The sequence below is a fragment of the Suillus paluster genome (genome assembly GCF_016628075.1).
Source record: "Suillus paluster strain FC165 chromosome Unknown EDB91scaffold_1, whole genome shotgun sequence".
NCBI lineage: Eukaryota > Fungi > Basidiomycota > Agaricomycetes > Boletales > Suillaceae > Suillus > Suillus paluster.
The window spans coordinates 897629-915286 of NW_024537561.1; the positions used below are offsets into that span (position 1 = coordinate 897629).

Consider the following 17658-nt stretch of genomic DNA (forward strand, 5'->3'; position numbering starts at 1 on the left):
TCAAAACAACTTGGTGGGTGTTGCATCGAGCGTTGGCCTCTGTATGTCAGCACAGCGGTTCCGCTGAGACAAGGTAATGTACATCCAAGCGTAGCTGAGGGATTGACAAAGGTAATCGCGACAAGGATCGGATTGCTCGAAAGTTCGATCATCGTATGCAAAGTCTAAAGTTGACAAAGTGGGCTGCAAGTCCGACCAAGCCCTGGTCACCAAAATTCGCAAGTACAAGAGTGAAGAGTATGGCCCGGGCGATCACCTGAACATGAGATCTGAGCGGAGAATGTACTTAGTGCCATTGCGGACCAGGGAACCCTCGTGGAGTAGACATTCATTTCCATGGCTAGTCAGACAGTCTCAGTCTGCAGTCATAAAACAAAGGTGGAGACCACGGACCGATGGAGGAGAACAGTTCCACGCGTTAGAGGCGCTACAATGGTTTCGCGTGGTTTCCCCCGCTCATCCTTGTAGAATAGTGTCTTACACACGATCAGCATCAGAATTTGCAATCAAGTATCGTTATTATTACTTCACCACCTTCAACTCCATCCTCGATTCCAGTTAGGTAAACAAGTACTGTCCATTCAGATTTTGCTCCTGTCTCTGGGTCACGGACAGAATCGTCATAGTGGGGACCAAAGTACTGGGATGGCGTGTATTTGTACATGCGAACATTTGAATTACAGGAGTGAGGCAAGCGCTTCTCGCCAAGGGGAGGGCGCCGCCTTGCTGCAGTCGGAGGAGGAAAAGATGGGAGATGCTGCAACAGGCGGGAATGTAACTTCTGAGCAAAGGGGACAGAGGCCACAGAAAAACGAACTAGATTTTAAGGAACGTGGGTGAGCATCGAACTGCACACACATTACAGAGGTGAACACTTGCAATTGACCCTCTCAGCCTCTCCCTTCTTCTTGGGAGGTGTTAACTCCAAAGGAACATTGTCAATAAACTTCACAAAGCGTTTACATTCTTCAACAGAAAGAAACTCCTGTCTATCAATTCAGAATGCGCGATTACCCTGCAGGAATGAAACGGACATCAATAAGGATGATCTGGTCTTCCAGCAGCACACGACATTCGAGACCTTCTTTCTGCGAGATGTCTGGGAATGCAAGACCTGATGGCACTGCAGACTTGGGTAATGATTGGACAATATTGTTCGATGCTTTCGATTTCTTTGGCATTGATCAGATCTAGCTGCAGCAGCGGTGTTACTTGGGGGGTGTACGTAGTGGCTGAACGGAGACACTGTACGGACAAATTGGACAATGAGTCGTCAACAAGACATGCCCCATGGCTGAGTTGGTCACAGCGTCCGACTGTTACTAACTGGCATCGGAAGGTCGTGAGTTCGAGCCTCACTGGGGCAGTTCTTTTTCATATATTTTCAAAATATTTGTTTGTTCAGGTTTAGTGGATCTGCATTCCACATTTGAATCCGCTTGCATCCTTCAACGAACTCGATGAATGCAACAGACTAGACCTTTACCCGACTGTCATCCTGAGCTGTTTGTCACAGAATGGCCCAGTTTTCGGGAGTATCGCGTTGAAAACTGGCGACTTGCTCGGGATGGGAGCGGGAATGTTGTCCGTGGTGCGACATCGGGGAGGTGGATCGACCTTTGTCTACCCGTGGTCATCTCATTCATATGGCCAAGAGTCAGTATCCTGCTTGAAGTTACGCGGCTTACATGTTGACACTCCAAATTTTTTAGGTTCGCGGCAGCACCATGCTGTGTGCATTCGCAGTCCTCACAGTTGGGTTTATAATCTACTGCCGCTGTACGCAAGTCATTCATGGTATATTTCAAACAGTTGTGTCTATGCATTTCCTCATTTATGGAGCAGAATCTGTGCTAGTTTTTCCAGCCTTTGGTATACAGCTCGAGACGCATCGGGGGTACCCTTTGCTAAAACCGCTCTTCGTGTCTAGGCGATTTATTCACGCATCCCTTTTGGAGGACTTCATCATAAATGAAGGTTTAAGAAGATGGAATGTCCGATATTATCTGGCTGCTGTGCACAGATCCAGTACGGACACGATTGCTATAGATGTCGTATTTGAGGTCTGTGAATTGTTTACTCCCTTTTCCTTCCGTAGTCTGATTTTGCCTTGATTCAGAATATTTTGCCACACTTTTCTGTGCTCCTGGAGGTTTATCAGGGAGTGCAAGAGCTCATGTTCCGCAACCACATAGACAATATTACCCGCATTTAATATACCCTCTATTTTTCGATCACGAACAGTCGAAGATATCTACTCCCTACTACCTTCCTCACTCTCATACGCACTCAGAATGTCATCGTAGCCTTCATCGTCCCCTTCTTCTGCAGCGCTATCTCTAGTTTCCTGCGTCTCGGCGAAGGAAGATCTACTCAGCCGAGCAACTGATTCCCCTGACATTTTTCGTGAACGCCCCAATGTATCCGCTGACGTCTTCCGCCTAGGACGTGGAGAATGCGACGAAGTCGTGGATACCGATGTGGGTTCGTTGGAACCAAAATCAAGAGCCCGAGGTGTCATGGCTAACTCTTGCTCCTCGAGTGACTCGGGAGGGGCAAGCGTGTTGGGGCTCACATTCTTGTGCTCAGCCACGGAAGTAGGCCGAAGGTTGTTATCGCGAGTTCGCAGGCTGGGTAGTTTTGGAAGGTGGCGCTTTGAGCGCACATGAGGATTCCTGGAGGGTGTCCGGGCCTGCGAATCAGAATTGTCCGTATCTTCTTGTAGAGGTGGCGGCGTCTTCTTTCGTAGTAAAAGCTTGTTTGGTGTGGGTGGCCCAAGAGGTATACTATCTTCGCTAATAGAGCTCTGCCGGTTCTCACCATTCACCCGTACTTTCCCTGCTTCGACATGAACTGCAGTGATAGGTGTCGGAGGAATAGGCGGAGATGACACCGTCGTGGGTGAATCAGTGGCCGCGTAACCGCGCCAGCCCCTTTCAGATGAGCTGTCTTCAGGGACGAACTTAGTATAGCTATTTGATGGATCGCGCATTACTGCATCGGATGTGCTTAGAGGAGAAGTTGCCCAAGGAGTTCGCAGTGCACGGGATGCGGGTGCCATTGGTGATATCGACTTGCGGTTTAACGCCACCTTTCGACTTCCGCCATCGGATTCGATGTCGGATCTGGAGCCTAAGCTCGGCCTCGACCGTGGTCTATTGAAGGCTTCAGAAGGCGACAGCGATGAAACCGAAGACATCGACTCTGTGTGCAGTCCGTGTCCCCTGGTGCGCGTGACATCTGCCCAATCACTATGTCGTGTAACCGGCATCCCGCCATCCGAGTGTGCGGACAGCGGAGGTTTCGCAGTGATCAAAGAACTTGAATTGAGCAGAAGAGGGCGTGGCGCACCCCTGGGAGATTGGGATGGGATTGTTGTACGTGGGTTCAAAACAGCCAAAGATGCCAGAGAGGCCTGCGCCTTATGCATGAAGTTATCTTGCTGCTGAGGTCGGATCTGTGGGCTTGAGGGGGCGGTATAAGTCTCTCTGCGAGGTAATGGCAAAAAGCTGTCTCGGGGTGTTCGAAAGAATGCGGGGCGAGGGGGTTCATCAAAAGCAGCCGCTCGAATACTACCAGGAAGCGAGCCCCGTCTATTCCCGTCTCTAGAATTGCTAGGGTCATCGTTCTCTGGTGACCAGCTATTCAAAGCTGAGGGCGGTAGCTCAGACTTCACACTTGTGGGTGACGATGTATCTCCATTCGACGCCGAATCACTGTGTCGACTGCCCCATGCATTCATCGCTCTAGCGCGCCAATTTGTGCTAACTTTCGCGAAAGTCGCGACGGTGTCAGAGTCTTTGAGTTTCCCAGCATAACCCCAAATACTTGATGGCGGTGGGCTAAGAGATATATGTGGGGCAATTGGCTCTAGAGGACTCTGAGGGAGCGGTGGTGACTGTGATTGTAGCGGGGAAGTTGGTGACGGCGGAGATGGAGAATCGTCCATAGAACTTTGGTTGGTAATCCCGCGCCACACCGTATTCGCGAGGCGCGAAGTCAGAGTTGGAGCAGCCGGAGTTTCTGTCTCATTGCCATCTTCGTGGGAGCCCTCTTCATCTGAGCTCGAGTCTTCCTCCTCCTCTTCCTCTTCCGTCCCATCAGCAGCGGTGACTTGGTTTGTAAACCCCTTCCACATAGTGGCTTTGATCCGAGCGCCGAGGGTAACATTATCCGACTTCGATGATCTACTTTCCTCTATGCGCCTCTGGGCCAGATCGTGTGCGGTTTGCAAGACTCGGTCGATACCACCAGCTGCATCAATCGGATAGGATTGCAGTAGAGTAATGCCCTCGAGGAAAGCATCGCTCAGCTCCCATGGTCGAAGCGGCGAAGAAGGGCGAATGGTAACATGCTCTTCAGCCCACAGTCCCGGAGACTTACCTCCAGGCTTTCCAAGTCTAAAAGGATTCAATACAATCGTCAGTTCAAATAAATGATTGACCGACCTGAAAAGCGGCGCGCGAGCACGGATCAAAAGACTTGTGCAGATATCAATGAGGACATCCAGTTTATGGTTCTCGTCTCGAGTTCTCATTGGGTACGAGAAGAGCGTGTCCCATACAGGCAGGATGGAGGTAAGAGGAAGTGTTTGCGACAAGAGAGGTGCAAGCCAGCGACTGTGAGCTTGCGTCAGCCATGAAACTTCAGAGAAGAGCATCTTACTAGGAGTAATGTGGGAGCATAGGATCCAGGCCCTTGGCGTGCTGTTACATTTAGAGTTAGAAAAAGTCGATACGATAAGTCATTGAGAAAGGCACATACCAAACTCGCAGCAAGTTCTCCGTCAGCTTGTGTTAATCGATCGCTGAATTTCTTCATCCAGACTTTGCCGCCCTCCTGATCTGCCAGTTCAGAAAACTCCCCGACGAGAGCTTCAAATAACCAGAATGTGTCTGCTTCAGCATGGGCTAAATCTTCTGCTTCCACCTCCCTGACAATAACAGCATACAATGGTACAAGTAAGGAAGGAATGTGTGGAGATTGGTTCCCTGGATTTATACATGAATGCAGATAAAGTAGACGGAGGAGGGCTGAGATGTGCTGTGGATGCGCACTGGAAACATCGAACAGTTTGGCGGGTAATAATGTGGTGGGTGCCCCTGGTCTACGGGATGTAATGGAATCCGAGTCCGGTGATGGTGTCAGCTCGAGCGTGCCAATGTCAGGCTCTAGGCGAATTTCGGGAATACCTGCTGGTTTCGATGTGGAAATTTGTCCACGGAGGACCAGTAGTCGTGCGTCAATAAGATGAGCACACCCAATCCTTTCAGTGTCATCACCATTTTCATCTAGCGGTGACATAATTGGACAGCTCGGGTCACTATCGAGTGTGCCGAAGAGTCCAGGGGGGAGACGAAATAGAGATTCGGATATTTTCATTAGGGTCGTATCTATGCTGCTCAGAGGCTTTGTTGGTGATGGCATGTCTGACAGTGGTGACAGCAAACGGCGAACAAGATCCTATTGAACATATCAGCACGCGTTCCGAGACATGAGAGGCACGTACATAATAGCTGTCTCGTTGTTTCCGATTTTCCTTTTTCCACGTTGACTTCAAGACTGGAAGAGTTCCCAGTAAAAGCCTACAGTGCAAGTTAGGCCAGTCAGAGATCAGCCACACCGACTTCCACGTACTTCCATATCCTAGGCCTAAGCCATGGAGGTTCATCGGGTAACCCTGACGATACAGATTAGATATCACTCCTTGACAATTTGGAGCTTCTTACCTTGTGAACATAGCCTCCGCAGACGAGGTAGGTCGACAATAGGTGAGCCTTCTGGATCCAAAATTTCGGAGATGACATTCAGGCTAACTCAGCCGTTGAGCTCGTCTCATAAAGGGCTGAAAAACACGCACATATCCTGCCGGGGAGGGTCAGCAGCCCAATTTACACCATACGTCTTTGCTACATTGGTCAGCGTGTGATTCATCTTGGATGCAGAAGGGGTTGGGGAATACAGTAATTGCATGACCTAATAGATGTCAGTCAACAGTCAACAAGTGCGGATACTAGAGAAACACTTGCGCGCAAAGGGACGTGCTTTTCAAGGCTATTAGGTGTACTAGAGAAATGACGATGCATGCGCTGAGTCAACACATCTCGAACTACATTGAGTTCTTTTTATTCTGTGAGTAAGATCGCATGAGATAACCTTTATTTCACCCTCACCCTTGATATTAGCACTGGGAGCTGCAGCGATGATGGAAGCTGCAGCCTCTGTAAGAACCGGACTTGGTGTTCGCCTAAATGATCGGTCACTCTCGAGTTTCATAATAAGGCTTGGAAACAAACCCTTGATCCAGTTCGCCAAGATGCTCAATAACCACGCCGACGTGCATTTCTAACACTTCCAACAAGTCGCCCATCGCATCATCTTGTATGAGATTCTGTGCCTTAGCGCGCGCAAGAGCAGTATTATTCTGTTGTAATAATGTTGCAATGTCGCGTCGGGTGATCTGTCCTTGAGAGTCTATTCTCTCTTGAATTTGTCCGAGGCGCTGCGATGTCGACCGTAGTAAGACCTGCAGGGAATGTAAAGGATAAGGGCATGTTATTGTGGACGTGTGGTGAGGACAAAGAAACAGTGCATACTTTAGTCGCAGTTGGGTCCCAGTTCGTCATGTTCGTGGTCCCGGGGTTTCTTTGCGACGGACTCACTTGATAGCGTATGAGCGAGTGAAGCTACAGATCGGAGGTCATGAAATTTGAGTGGGACAGTGATTAATGAATGGCGGTAGTGCTGCGCGAAATCCTCAGATCTCAGATTTAAACGCTGGTGACTCAATGGAGAGGGTGACTGAACAAAATGCGATCATTTACGCTTTGCACAGCCGAGTGCAGTTGAAGCTTTAAATAAACCTTCTTGCGGTAGGGCTTTGCCTAGTGGGCGGGATTATATATTGATACATTAATGCATTGAATCTAAGTAGACTACAATAGTTCTAGATACACCAGTGTGGTAGGGGTTTTGATAATCGTCCTGACTTGCGATTGGTACCGTCCATCTGTACAACTGAACTCATGGAGTCAGCAAATGACGGCGCGAGAGACACGTGTCGCTGAGGTGACTGCGAATTACGTTTATCTAGCGCTCTTGGTTGCAAGACAACGGGATGAGGAATACGAGAAACAAGGGGTGGCAAAGCAGTGATCGTGAGTGGAGATGCAGAGAGTGCCTCCGGACGTGAGAACGGCGAAGAATCGGACGACAAACTACAAGGAGGAAATATGGAAGCCCGAGTATTGAGAGCAGGAAGACGGGGGGAAGTGATAGCCATTTCTGGGTCTACCACGACAGGTGATACTGATCCTGTTTCCATAAAGGCTTTTTCGCGCGACTCAACTACGACGGGTATCCGTGACTGGCGGTAAACCGTGGCAGCAAAATAACTGGCATATAAAACAACTGCTCAGGCTGTAAGCGGTTGTACTCGTGAAAAATCGGTTTGCAACTGACATATGGCAGGAACTATCCAGCAGCCCATGAGTGAATAAATGTTAATCAACTTGCAGACAGCTAGCTGGTCGGCTGCTGAGATCAAATTTAGAACGGTACATATATTTTGGGGAATCGTTACCAGACGTACTTTGATCTGGACATTGTATTTGAGGATTCCAATAAGTGAAAGCGGCGGCAGATCCTAGCGAATTGGTGTCACACAACCGCTTACAGAAACCCAAAGAAACCGACCTATTTGTGCCACCATAAGTAACAATATTCGAGCGGCATCTAACCACACTCGGAACTTCAGGAGTAATCTGGAATGCAGCACTTGTCAAGTACGACAGATCTGGCAAATATTAAAATGACCCACAGGAAAGGTAAAATTAGTATAGTTGTTGTGTTGGTCAAGATGAAGACAGCCGTTAACGACCCTGATTGAAGAGTCTCATCTCAGCAGACGATTCAGTGGGATGAATGTGGTCAAATAGCTCACGACTGCAACGGTCAGATATATCCCAGCGGGTGTAAGCTTCCACTGAAAGAAGTACAACCCAAATAAAGCTAATGAGGATGATACAAGCTAATTGGATTGGTGATCAGAAATTCACGAAGTGATCAAATGAAGGTGATACGCACTGAAAGTTATAGCCCGAACCTTGAAAAATACAGGAAAGGATTCCATGATAGATACAAGCTTTGTGGTAGCCGTCCGTACGATGAATAATGCAGGATATGAGAAGTGGATAGAAAAACAGGAGTCGTGAATGTCAAACGTAGATTATTAGATGTCGAGATCGATATAAGGACAGACGAGAACACCTCCAGAGGTGACTCGAGGGAGAGATTTTGGAAAGCACGGGAGCAGCAGGTAATACCATTGTAGAATATAAGAAAGATGGTAAACAAAAAGCTGTGGGACTCCCGAAGAGTGGCCGCATTAAGGGAAGCTGATCAACGTTACTTTTACTAGTTTCTTTTGTTGTATATACGTACATTGCGTGTTGTTCCTTATTTGTATAATAAGTCATAGGCTGACGTCGAAGAGCCAATTGTACTTATGTGTAGGTGTCCAACGTTTGAACCATTCTGTGTACATAAAAGCTCTACCGATTTTCATGAGATGAAACCTAACACATACGCTACGGAATTTTCCGGATTGAAGGAAGTCTTTCCCCATACCGACCCTTCAGGCTAACTATCACGTTCAAATAGCTCAGCCTACGTTTCATGCAACTGAACAGCATTCTATAAGTTTTTGCTATGACTCTTTCTACACAGTCTCAGTCTCGACGGACTCATTTGCGTCGAGCCCGGCTTGCCCTCGCTTGCGTGTCCATTGCTGCCAATGCGTCTGTCATACCGTTGTGTCCAGACTTGGAGCTAATTTATGTCATTCCAGGCTTTGTGGTGGAGGCATTTTCGCGTTTTCTCTCATGTCACCTGCTTTGGTCGATCACTTAAAGTTAACTCAGCCTCAACTGACCACCATAGCCTTGGCGTAAGCATCTTTCGGCACACAACAATGATTGCTGATCGCTTCGCAGCGGGATGATGGGCCAATATCCCTTTGCAGCTATGATAGGCAAGGTCGTCGACAAATATGGTCCTTGGGCCTGTTCCGCCGTCGCTAGTTGCCTATTCTTTACAGGTTTCGGGTTGTTTGCGAAGGAAATTGCTAACACGCCAGATGACATTACTGTACCTTCGGCATCTTCATTCCATCATCTTACTGTCTACTTCTTTATCGCGGGACTTGGAACTGCCTTCTCGTCAGTGGCTCAGTTTCTTGGGATACTCGTCACTCATTGTTGTCTAGATATTTCTCTTCCATATTTGCTGCCTGTAAGAACTTCCCAGAACTTATCGGCATAGCATCTGGAACGAGTATCACCTTGTTTGGCTTATCGCCGATGTTTATATCAATACTGGCCTCGAGATTCTTCTCGCATCCCGACGAAGGACTTGATGTTACGCACTTTTTACAGTTCCTTGCTATTCTCTGCGGTGCCGTTCATTTATTCGGTGCTTTCACTCTCCACATCATACCTCTTCCCGAAGATCTTCCAAGTGTTGTCTTGGAGGATTCAGAGAGTCCGGCCCACGTCGACGAGCAAACAGCTCTTCTCCATGGAAAGCGCAATCATGCTGAAGTTGAGGTTGGCGCCGTCGCTGTTTCTGCCGTCAATGATAGTCCGGTGATCGACCTTGTCAAAGACCACAATTTCTGGGCTCTGGCGTTCGTCTTGTTCGTGATACTAGGCTCTGTGAGTTTGCTCTCTCATATCACGGTTCTGATTTTCTGACTTTGCAAGAGCGAAATGGTGATATCCAACATTGGTACAATTGTTCTCTCTCTTCCATCGTACACTTCCAGCACAATCTCAGCTCCTTCTACTGAGGTGGCAACTGCAACGCAAGTTCGCTTACTAGCTCTTGCAAACACGCTTTCTCGACTAGTTGTCGGACCTTTGGCAGACTTGGTATCTCCCGTTGCAGCACACGTCCTGCCCGGCGCCCAAAGTATTCCACGCAAGCGCCACATCAGTCGTGTGGCATTTATCTTCTTCTCGATACTGGTGCTTGCGTTAACCTATTTCTGGATGGTAATCGGCGTCAAGTCGCAAGTAGACTTGTGGGCTCTTAGGTCAGTGACGGCGCCTTGAACCTGATCATCACTCTCATTAAGTCATTAGTATCGGCGCTGGTGTCGCTTACGGTTCAGCCTTCACAATTTTGTATGTTTCATTAGCTCCTTGTTCCCAGTGATTCCGGTTGACTTTGTCCGGCTCGTTCTATAGACCGAGTCTGGTGTCGTCTGTGTGGGGTATAGAGAACCTCGGGCGCAACTTCGGCATTCTAACTTATGCTCCTTTCCTTGGAGCTCCCGCATTCTCATACTTCTATGCCTTCAATGCCGCTAGTCACTCAAGTAACGGCGGGGTCTGTAAAGGCATCGAGTGCTGGATTATGACCTTTTCATGGAACACTGCTATTGCATTCGCTGCGTGTGGTGTCACTATATACCTCTGGCGCACGTGGAGAAACCAGGTCTGATACACATTACGCTACTGGTAGGAGCAGGAATAAGGACATCCATCTAATCACATTCGTATGTATATCACGCTATGACCTATCACATTCAAGGAGCTTAAGTACGTTGAAGCGCAAAGACTCGGAAAGTCTGGACTAGGTGAAAATGACGCGCCTGCCACGGCTGTGATGTGGCACTCATGCCTTTGAACTACCTTCAAATATCATGTTATGTTGTTCGAAACACTTTCATCTTTCATTATCCATGGATATCCATCCGCGTACAGACCCTAGAGTGCTAAAATGCACATCTCAATTTACAGTGCGTCATACCCAAACTCCACGATCATACAGCATGGGGAAGTATCAATTGCAAATTGTCGAGTACGCCTCATGTACTGTCTCTAATGGTGGTCTAATGTGAGCTTTGAGATGATGTGTTATCCAGGCTGTATCAGCCTGCCAGGCCTCCTCATCCCCCCATCTTGTCGAGCCACATGCACCCTCGGTACCGGTGCTTATGTCAAGTCCCACCCATGCTGACTCAAGCCAGGTCAAGCCTCACGCATGCTGCGTCAAGCCACATGTTACCATGTCAAGCCCTACCCACGCTGCATCAAGCCTTAAACATGTCGCGTCGAGCTTGACAACATGCATGCCACGTCACTGTGCTTCATGCAGCAATGATTACCATGTCATGATGTCCAGCACCGTGTACACTGTAGGTGCAGACACTACTTATGCTGTCTGTCGAGTAAGAGTTGGCGAGGAGTGCGATATCTCCGGAAGACAATAATTATTTTAATTTCTTCCACACAAGTCTAATTGAGCAAACAGTCGAACTAATTTACAGCGCTTCCGCGGCTCCGCTATCCTTTCACCTGCCCCTAGGGAATCTTTGCTGGGGGCCAGTCCTTCTCACCTCTTCTCACTCGCCCTCGCCGTCGGTACGTCGTGATTATTTTTGAACTCCCTTTTTCCCTTTCCTTCTTTCTGGTATTCGGCACACGAACGTAAGGTCAGAAGGTCCCGTTCCTTGGTTGTACCATAGCTTGGTTCTGGCAGGTTCGTGTACGATAGCTGAGACGAAGTTTGTTTTCACCTTCAAGTATACCTGCTTCTGGGGCTATTGGATCTCCTAGTGGAACATACGGCTAAGAGATCCTTCTGCTGGTTAATCATCACGGCGTGATGATTAGCCAGCACATCTGTACTCCCGCCAGACCGAGTGAGATCAATTAGGTCACTCTTGTAAAGGTAATGTTCGCAGACAATATTTATTTAGATAAATATAGTGAAGGCGAGGCCTCGTAATATAAAGCCACAGTGATGGCCATAAGAGTAAGTCTAGCTAGGTTTCTCACAGCGTGTCATCCCCGACTTTAGCCTCACAGCCCGTCAGCGCTTCAGCAACCACCGTGGCAGGACTGCGTCAAAATGGCCACGCCCGGAAAGTTTCGGGTGCAGTAATTAATATTGGCCTAGCCCAAGCCTAGCCTGCCTCGCTTTAAACCCTCCTGAGCTTAGCTGGAACGTTCACAAGCTCCCTGCTTTTAGTTAGAGCATATACCCTCATAGACATCATGCCTCGTCCCGCAGCGTTATTTTTACATGGAGCAGCTGTGGGCGTGATGGCATACGGCTTTCTTAGCCTCAAAAAACTACCTATGGACGCCTGGATCAGAACACAAAAAGGAGGGCACTTCCAGTTTCTGACTATACAAGGGTGAGTGCTGCCTACCCCGGAACTTCCAAGCTAACCTACCTTGGCAAGGCTGGCCTCCGCTTGGTTAACCATGGCTCTAAGCCTCGGTTGTGATATACTGCCTTCGTTCACCGGTAAGTGCGACAGCCAAGTAGCTCTCTCTTGGATTTATGACACGTTCCCCAGCCCTTCGCACCGCTAAGCGTGCTTCCCTTATGATATCTCTGCCTGTAACATCCCCGTTTTACCTCTCCGATGATCTCGTTCATTGATGAATCCATTCCAGCTAGCATTTGTGATATCCGCAGTGTACTGGTCACTCCTCTTGTTATTCCCATCATTGATTCTACAGCGCCCGCTGTTGGGCTCCGAGCCCTCTTCTTCGCTGGCTGTCCCTGAATTGATATGGATTCCTCTCAAGATAGATTTGTCTCTACATCTCGCTCCTCTTGTCGCCCTCCTTGCAGATTTTACTTTCTTCGAGAAGAAATATACCCGAAAGCAAGTTCAAATCGGTGCACCACTCGTCGTTCTCGTCTGTGGAACATGGTATACCTGCTGGGTAGAATATTGCGCTAGCTACAACAACACATGTCAGTATCCGTATCTTCCTTTGGCTGCGTATCACTGAAACACTTTGGTTGTCCAGTCCCATACCCTTTCCTAACGGAGAACCCGTTCAACATCCGCATTGGCATCTATACATTTGTCTCCTTCCTTGCTTGGGGCTGTTTCTGTCTCATAAACGCGCTGCATCCTTAGGAGGGTTGTATCATCCTTTATCATCTGTACCTTCGTGTAGAGCTGGGTGTCAACAACACAATGTCAAGTATTAGCATAATAGATAAAGATTGTGATCGGTAAATTGTTCATGTCATTGGAAAAGTGATAATACCAAGGTCAGTGCCCAGATTGTTATAGTAGAAACTGCTGGTGAACCCAACGAGAAGTTATCTAGTGTCCAGTAGATTGATAGAAGAGAGAGATGTAGTAATGAGCGTGGGGTGCAGCCAGTAGTTAGACGACAGGTGTCCAATAGGTAAAGTGGTGGAATAAGCATAAAACGGCAAGGCACAGACAAGTCACAGACAGACGTTTACTTGGCACTATTGTTCTTGACGACTACGACCACAATGATGACAATGATTGCGATGATGATAAGCGATAGGATGAAGCAAATCCATCGCTTTTTGCGGGCTGAGCGAGCAGAGACAACAGCTTTTCCTGTGTGCTGGAGGCTGTGGAAATGTTTAGAAACTGCGCCACCATTCCAAGGGAAACATTTACCCCGCTTCTGTGTCTTTCTCGACCATTTCTGCTGATGTTTGAATCGTGTTGATGGTTTCGTCTTGCTGCTCAACCATCATGCTCATCTAAAAATATTGAGGGTGAACATCAACAGACAGCTTGGCTAAGCGTTCTGAAACGCACATCATTGAAGAGCTGAGCAAGCTCTGAAATGGTTTGCTCAATCCGCTTAATATCCTGGTGTCGCTCCTGTACCTCCCGGTATGCTGCTCTTGATTCGCCGTATCGGTTGGAGCTCATCAACTAGGTCATGGATGAGATTCTGTTTGAAGGAAGGACTAAGTTCGCCTACAGCTTGGCTGAATATTTGCCCCCCATTCTCGTCGTTCACAATAGCCCGAACTTCTTCAGGCGTAGCATCTGGCTTAACTAAGGGATGACCATGAGCGATGGACATGGACAATGAATAATGCATTCGTCGTACCAATCTTGAACTGTCTCTCCATTCGCTGCTTGTACTTTTGGCGGTACTGCTGCTCGACATTCTGATAGGATTGGATGGCGTCAACGAACTTCGACTTGACGAAAGCAGTCTAGGCGCTAATTTAGTCACTCCTCTGTCACTGTGTAAAGAGCTACACACTTGTTGTTTGCGAATCTGGCCGTCACGCCCACTGCCTCCCTGCCTCTCTAATGCCTTTACACGGCGCTTGAGTGTTGTACTCAGAGTGCTGGTTTCCTCCACAAGCTCCTGCAGCTGAGAGGCGTTGCGTTGCGCGGCAGTATCATCTGTGTTGTTCAGTGAACGAGAGTGCAACTCGTCGATATAAGAAACATTGGCGTTAAAAGTCTTGATAGTGTCTTGAAGGGATGAAATCTGATTGACAAGCATGTTTAATTGAGCGACTCCCGCGATAACAAGAAGCGCCTACCTCCGCATAAAATTCTGCCATACTGTCGCCCCCTGATGTCAAGTTTGTTGAACTGTCCCTCACGTCAGCCATCTCGTATGCAGGGTCGTCTTGCCTGGTATATGGATTTTGTCTTTGGCCGTATGAATTACTGTGATCTCATGAAATCAGAGGGACCCGTCATGAACATGAAATAACATGCGAACTCACCCGCCCTGTTGCTGGGCCTGTAGTCCAGAAGACATCAACTTCACTGTTGATTTGAAAAAGGGATAAACGCACTCTCATTGCTGCCAACCTATCCATTTTATGTCGTGAAGATGTGTTGAAAGAAGGCGGAGGGTTGGAAAAATAAAGATTAGGTCAGATTCAAGTTGCTTGATATGTGTGTGGATAGACCGCTAGATAGTATTGCAGCAGTGTCCCAGCTTAGCGAGTACTTGCTGGAAGAAAGAGTTGTACTATAAGTTTTAGAACGAAGCGCGAGTAAGGGACGTACAGCCACAAATCGCAGCAAACATACGGGTCCAATTCAGAAGGCTGTAAATGCAGTACCGCTACTATGTCACCCTGTACTGCGCTCTCTCAGACGCAGGTTGTCGTATCATGCCTGTGAATTGCGAGGACGCTCATGTGCATAATTTATTCAAGTTAAGCAAACAAATTTCGAAGTTAATAGTAGTATCAGTACTATTTTTAGCCAAGAGCAGCTCGCAAGACCGCGATCTGCCTGTCCAGTGTCTTGTGACTTGGTCCACCAATAGATGCCCTTCTCTCGACGCTGGCTTCGAAGTCAAACACTTCCACCACATCATCAGAGAACTTTTCGTGTAGACTCTTGAAGTCCTCGACAGCCAATTCATTCAGTTGGCATTTTCTAGCCTCAGCCAAAGCAACGGCACGGCCGGAGACGTGGTGCGTCTCACGGAAGGGTACCTACTCACTGGTCAATAACCTATAACCGTGAAACCATAAGAATACGGACCCCTTTCCGGACGAGATAATCAGCAAGATCAGTAGCGAGGACATCCATAGTCAGTGCCTGTCGCATCTTTTCGCCATGGACCTATTTTGGCCAGGATGTCACCGAGTGGTATATAGACGACGGATTCGAACAGACCTCCATGGTCGCTATGACACCCTCTGCGATCTTGAGCGATGCGGAGATGTTGTCGACAGTGTCAAACAGCGGCTCTTTGTCTTCCTGAAGATCCTTATTGTATGTCGATGGTAAACCCTTGAGCGTCATCATGAATCCCGCCATCTAGAAAGGAGTTGACGCGTGGAAGTTAATAGCACCACACCACTACACGACGTACATCGCCAAATATGCGCCCAGACTTCCCTCTCAACAATTCAAGAGAGTCTGGGTTCTTCTTCTGGGGCATGATGCTCGAGCCTGTGCTAAAGAAGGGTCAGATGACACCTCGACTGTTGTCCGTGCAAAGGCATACCTGTATGCATCGCTGAGCGTGACAAAGCCAAACTCGGCTGTAGAATATATGATCAAATCCTCGGCCAGACGGCTCATGTGGGTCATGGTAAGGCTCGACCACATCAAAAATTCGGCGATGAAGTCGCGATCACCGACCCCCCACATACTGTTTTCAGCAAGTGAAGCGAACCCCAGCTCTTTGGCAAGAAATTCGCGATCAATTGAAAATGGGTTACCAGCGAGGGCGCCGCTTCCGAGCGGGAGTACGGAAATGCGCGGAATGAGTTGCTGAAGTCGCTCGAGATCGTTACGGAACGAAAAAGCATGCGATAACAGAAAATGTGACCACCGAATGGGTTGTCCTCGCTGCCTCACGGTGAGTGGTCCCCTTATAGGAGAGGCATGCACCTACTTGGAGATGTGTATATCCAGGGAGGAGAATATCTCTCTCCTTGTCTGCACGCTCCACCATTATGCGCACAAGACCTTTGAGACTGGATTCAATATCATCCACTTCATCGAGAAGCCAAAGGCGCATGTCAGTCGCCACTTGATCATTGCGAGACCGTCCAGTATGAAGTTTTCCGCCGAGTGAACCAATCAGCTCGCTCAGTCTGCGTTCGTTTGCAGTGTGAATGTCCTCATCATCAGAGGCAGGTTGGAACTGTAATGTAAATTTATTAGACAGGATGTCTGGAATAAACGATCGTGAACAGAGGTACGTACTTGTCCATTTGCCCATTCTCGACCTACAGCATCCAAACCTTGGGTCATTCTGACTTCCTCTTCCTCAGTAAGAAGACCAACGCGTCGGAGAGCTTTTGCATAAGCAATGGATCCACGAATATCGGCGGCATGCATCCTTTGATCATACTTGAGGGACTGATTAAACGCGTGCATCCTTCAAGCCATCAGAACATCAGTGATGATGTATCGCGAACCATATGCGTACAGGGGATCCGTTTTGCCCGTAAACCTCCCGCCCCATAGTTTTTGTTTCGTAGGTTGATCGGTCATCGTTTGTCGACGGTAAGAAGGACAGCTCACAGTAGTTACTGATCAAATACTGATCCGAGAATCAGTCCGGTGCACGTTACGGACTTCATTAGTGCAATGGCGGATGATAATGACATGTCGGATATGGTGTAACGGTTAACATTGCTGTCTTTCACACAGCGGCCCCGGGTTCGACTCCCGGTATCCGAATTACTTTTTGGATTATTTTTTCGCAGCTGGGGAGTAGGAGTACTAGTACTACTAGTATGTAGTTCGCGGCGTCTTTAATTTACACGGGCTATTAGTATCACCGCATCTTGTTCTCATGCGATAGCAGTTGGGCGAGCCCTTCGAGATGGCACACTAAATCTTCAACGTCTATGAACATTTCATCGACTATTCTTAACTTCGTCTGTCAACTTTTTGCTGCGGTCGATAGTAACAAATTTCAATTGTGACTGGTACCAGCCATGATGCATGAGGTACGACCCTAGAGCGCAAGGGGGCCTTACCGTCAAAAGGTCTTCGATTGAGTCTGCCTAGGGAGACCAGGGCCCTTGCTACAACTCGAAGCCCTAATTCCTGATACTTGATAGAATCTAGATGCGACTAAAATCGACATCTGGATTGCCACAAATTGCTGAACCGTCTGGCTGGACACGAGGAATATTTACTTGGGTTTCTTCACTCTCTCGCTACTACCGGTGGCTCTCAGCAAGCTCCATTCGTGCTGTCGTTACGTCCCCATGCTCGCTCGCTCGAGCAAAGTCGCCGATTCGGACTCCCGCCGGGGACCCGGAGTAGGGGCTAGTGTCTCCATTCCCAGCCACGTGCTGGTGACTATATTTGGTCAACTATTTTTGGTGGCTTAGCAGTTACATGGC

The 17658-nt window shown here is 48.2% G+C and overlaps 8 protein-coding genes and 2 non-coding genes across 10 annotated transcripts; 5 read left to right on the forward strand and 5 right to left on the reverse strand.

The window, feature by feature from the left end:
- Positions 1 to 98: 98 nt before the first annotated feature.
- On the reverse strand, positions 99 to 1283 carry EDB91DRAFT_20892 (uncharacterized protein). The gene is made up of 5 exons (XM_041326445.1): positions 1035 to 1283; positions 880 to 982; positions 527 to 816; positions 394 to 476; positions 99 to 340 (listed from the first exon to the last, which is right to left on the reverse strand). The coding sequence occupies exons 1-5, from the start codon at positions 1179 to 1181 to the stop codon at positions 253 to 255; spliced, it is 711 nt and encodes a 236-aa protein (XP_041184348.1). The 5' UTR covers positions 1182 to 1283; the 3' UTR covers positions 99 to 252.
- Position 1284: 1 nt separating this feature from the next.
- Positions 1285 to 1367, forward strand: EDB91DRAFT_t4. Its single transcript has one exon. It is a non-coding gene; the product is annotated as a tRNA-Asn (tRNA).
- A 45-nt stretch (positions 1368 to 1412) lies between these two features.
- Positions 1413 to 2215, forward strand: EDB91DRAFT_1325549 (uncharacterized protein; the record flags this gene model as incomplete). Its single annotated transcript, XM_041325205.1, has 4 exons — positions 1413 to 1656; positions 1713 to 1797; positions 1846 to 2063; positions 2120 to 2215. The coding sequence occupies exons 1-4, from the start codon at positions 1465 to 1467 to the stop codon at positions 2213 to 2215; spliced, it is 591 nt and encodes a 196-aa protein (XP_041184349.1). The 5' UTR covers positions 1413 to 1464.
- EDB91DRAFT_20938 (regulator of Vps4 activity in the MVB pathway-domain-containing protein) lies at positions 2185 to 6817 on the reverse strand. Its single transcript, XM_041326448.1, has 12 exons — positions 6597 to 6817; positions 6297 to 6526; positions 6174 to 6247; positions 6030 to 6121; positions 5861 to 5976; positions 5730 to 5812; positions 5638 to 5680; positions 5510 to 5585; positions 4765 to 5463; positions 4666 to 4706; positions 4449 to 4619; positions 2185 to 4400 (listed from the first exon to the last, which is right to left on the reverse strand). Exons 1-12 carry the CDS (start codon positions 6624 to 6626, stop codon positions 2255 to 2257), a joined length of 3801 nt encoding a protein of 1266 aa, XP_041184350.1. The 5' UTR covers positions 6627 to 6817; the 3' UTR covers positions 2185 to 2254.
- Positions 6818 to 6891: 74 nt separating this feature from the next.
- On the reverse strand, positions 6892 to 8521 carry EDB91DRAFT_21025 (uncharacterized protein). Its single transcript, XM_041326453.1, has 8 exons — positions 8086 to 8521; positions 7943 to 8029; positions 7820 to 7880; positions 7696 to 7763; positions 7592 to 7645; positions 7462 to 7536; positions 7084 to 7410; positions 6892 to 7017 (listed from the first exon to the last, which is right to left on the reverse strand). The coding sequence occupies exons 1-8, from the start codon at positions 8129 to 8131 to the stop codon at positions 6947 to 6949; spliced, it is 789 nt and encodes a 262-aa protein (XP_041184351.1). The 5' UTR covers positions 8132 to 8521; the 3' UTR covers positions 6892 to 6946.
- Positions 8522 to 8593: 72 nt separating this feature from the next.
- EDB91DRAFT_21096 (MFS general substrate transporter) lies at positions 8594 to 10643 on the forward strand. The gene is made up of 7 exons (XM_041326458.1): positions 8594 to 8798; positions 8849 to 8947; positions 8994 to 9218; positions 9266 to 9713; positions 9762 to 10093; positions 10143 to 10184; positions 10248 to 10643. The coding sequence occupies exons 1-7, from the start codon at positions 8710 to 8712 to the stop codon at positions 10501 to 10503; spliced, it is 1491 nt and encodes a 496-aa protein (XP_041184352.1). The 5' UTR covers positions 8594 to 8709; the 3' UTR covers positions 10504 to 10643.
- A 1178-nt stretch (positions 10644 to 11821) lies between these two features.
- On the forward strand, positions 11822 to 13030 carry EDB91DRAFT_1093127 (FAR-17a/AIG1-like protein). The gene is made up of 5 exons (XM_041316788.1): positions 11822 to 12205; positions 12254 to 12318; positions 12371 to 12414; positions 12471 to 12777; positions 12834 to 13030. The coding sequence occupies exons 1-5, from the start codon at positions 12063 to 12065 to the stop codon at positions 12944 to 12946; spliced, it is 672 nt and encodes a 223-aa protein (XP_041184353.1). The 5' UTR covers positions 11822 to 12062; the 3' UTR covers positions 12947 to 13030.
- Positions 13031 to 14841, reverse strand: EDB91DRAFT_1093133 (t-SNARE). The gene is made up of 7 exons (XM_041316789.1): positions 14365 to 14841; positions 14076 to 14309; positions 13917 to 14025; positions 13785 to 13861; positions 13616 to 13735; positions 13472 to 13557; positions 13031 to 13422 (listed from the first exon to the last, which is right to left on the reverse strand). The coding sequence occupies exons 1-7, from the start codon at positions 14434 to 14436 to the stop codon at positions 13281 to 13283; spliced, it is 840 nt and encodes a 279-aa protein (XP_041184354.1). The 5' UTR covers positions 14437 to 14841; the 3' UTR covers positions 13031 to 13280.
- A 119-nt stretch (positions 14842 to 14960) lies between these two features.
- EDB91DRAFT_1093135 (putative argininosuccinate lyase) lies at positions 14961 to 16910 on the reverse strand. The gene is made up of 8 exons (XM_041316790.1): positions 16731 to 16910; positions 16505 to 16679; positions 16191 to 16442; positions 15798 to 16144; positions 15663 to 15747; positions 15464 to 15607; positions 15329 to 15409; positions 14961 to 15279 (listed from the first exon to the last, which is right to left on the reverse strand). The coding sequence occupies exons 1-8, from the start codon at positions 16793 to 16795 to the stop codon at positions 15040 to 15042; spliced, it is 1389 nt and encodes a 462-aa protein (XP_041184355.1). The 5' UTR covers positions 16796 to 16910; the 3' UTR covers positions 14961 to 15039.
- Positions 16911 to 16912: 2 nt separating this feature from the next.
- On the forward strand, positions 16913 to 16984 carry EDB91DRAFT_t5. The gene has a single exon. It is a non-coding gene; the product is annotated as a tRNA-Glu (tRNA).
- Positions 16985 to 17658: the final 674 nt, after the last annotated feature.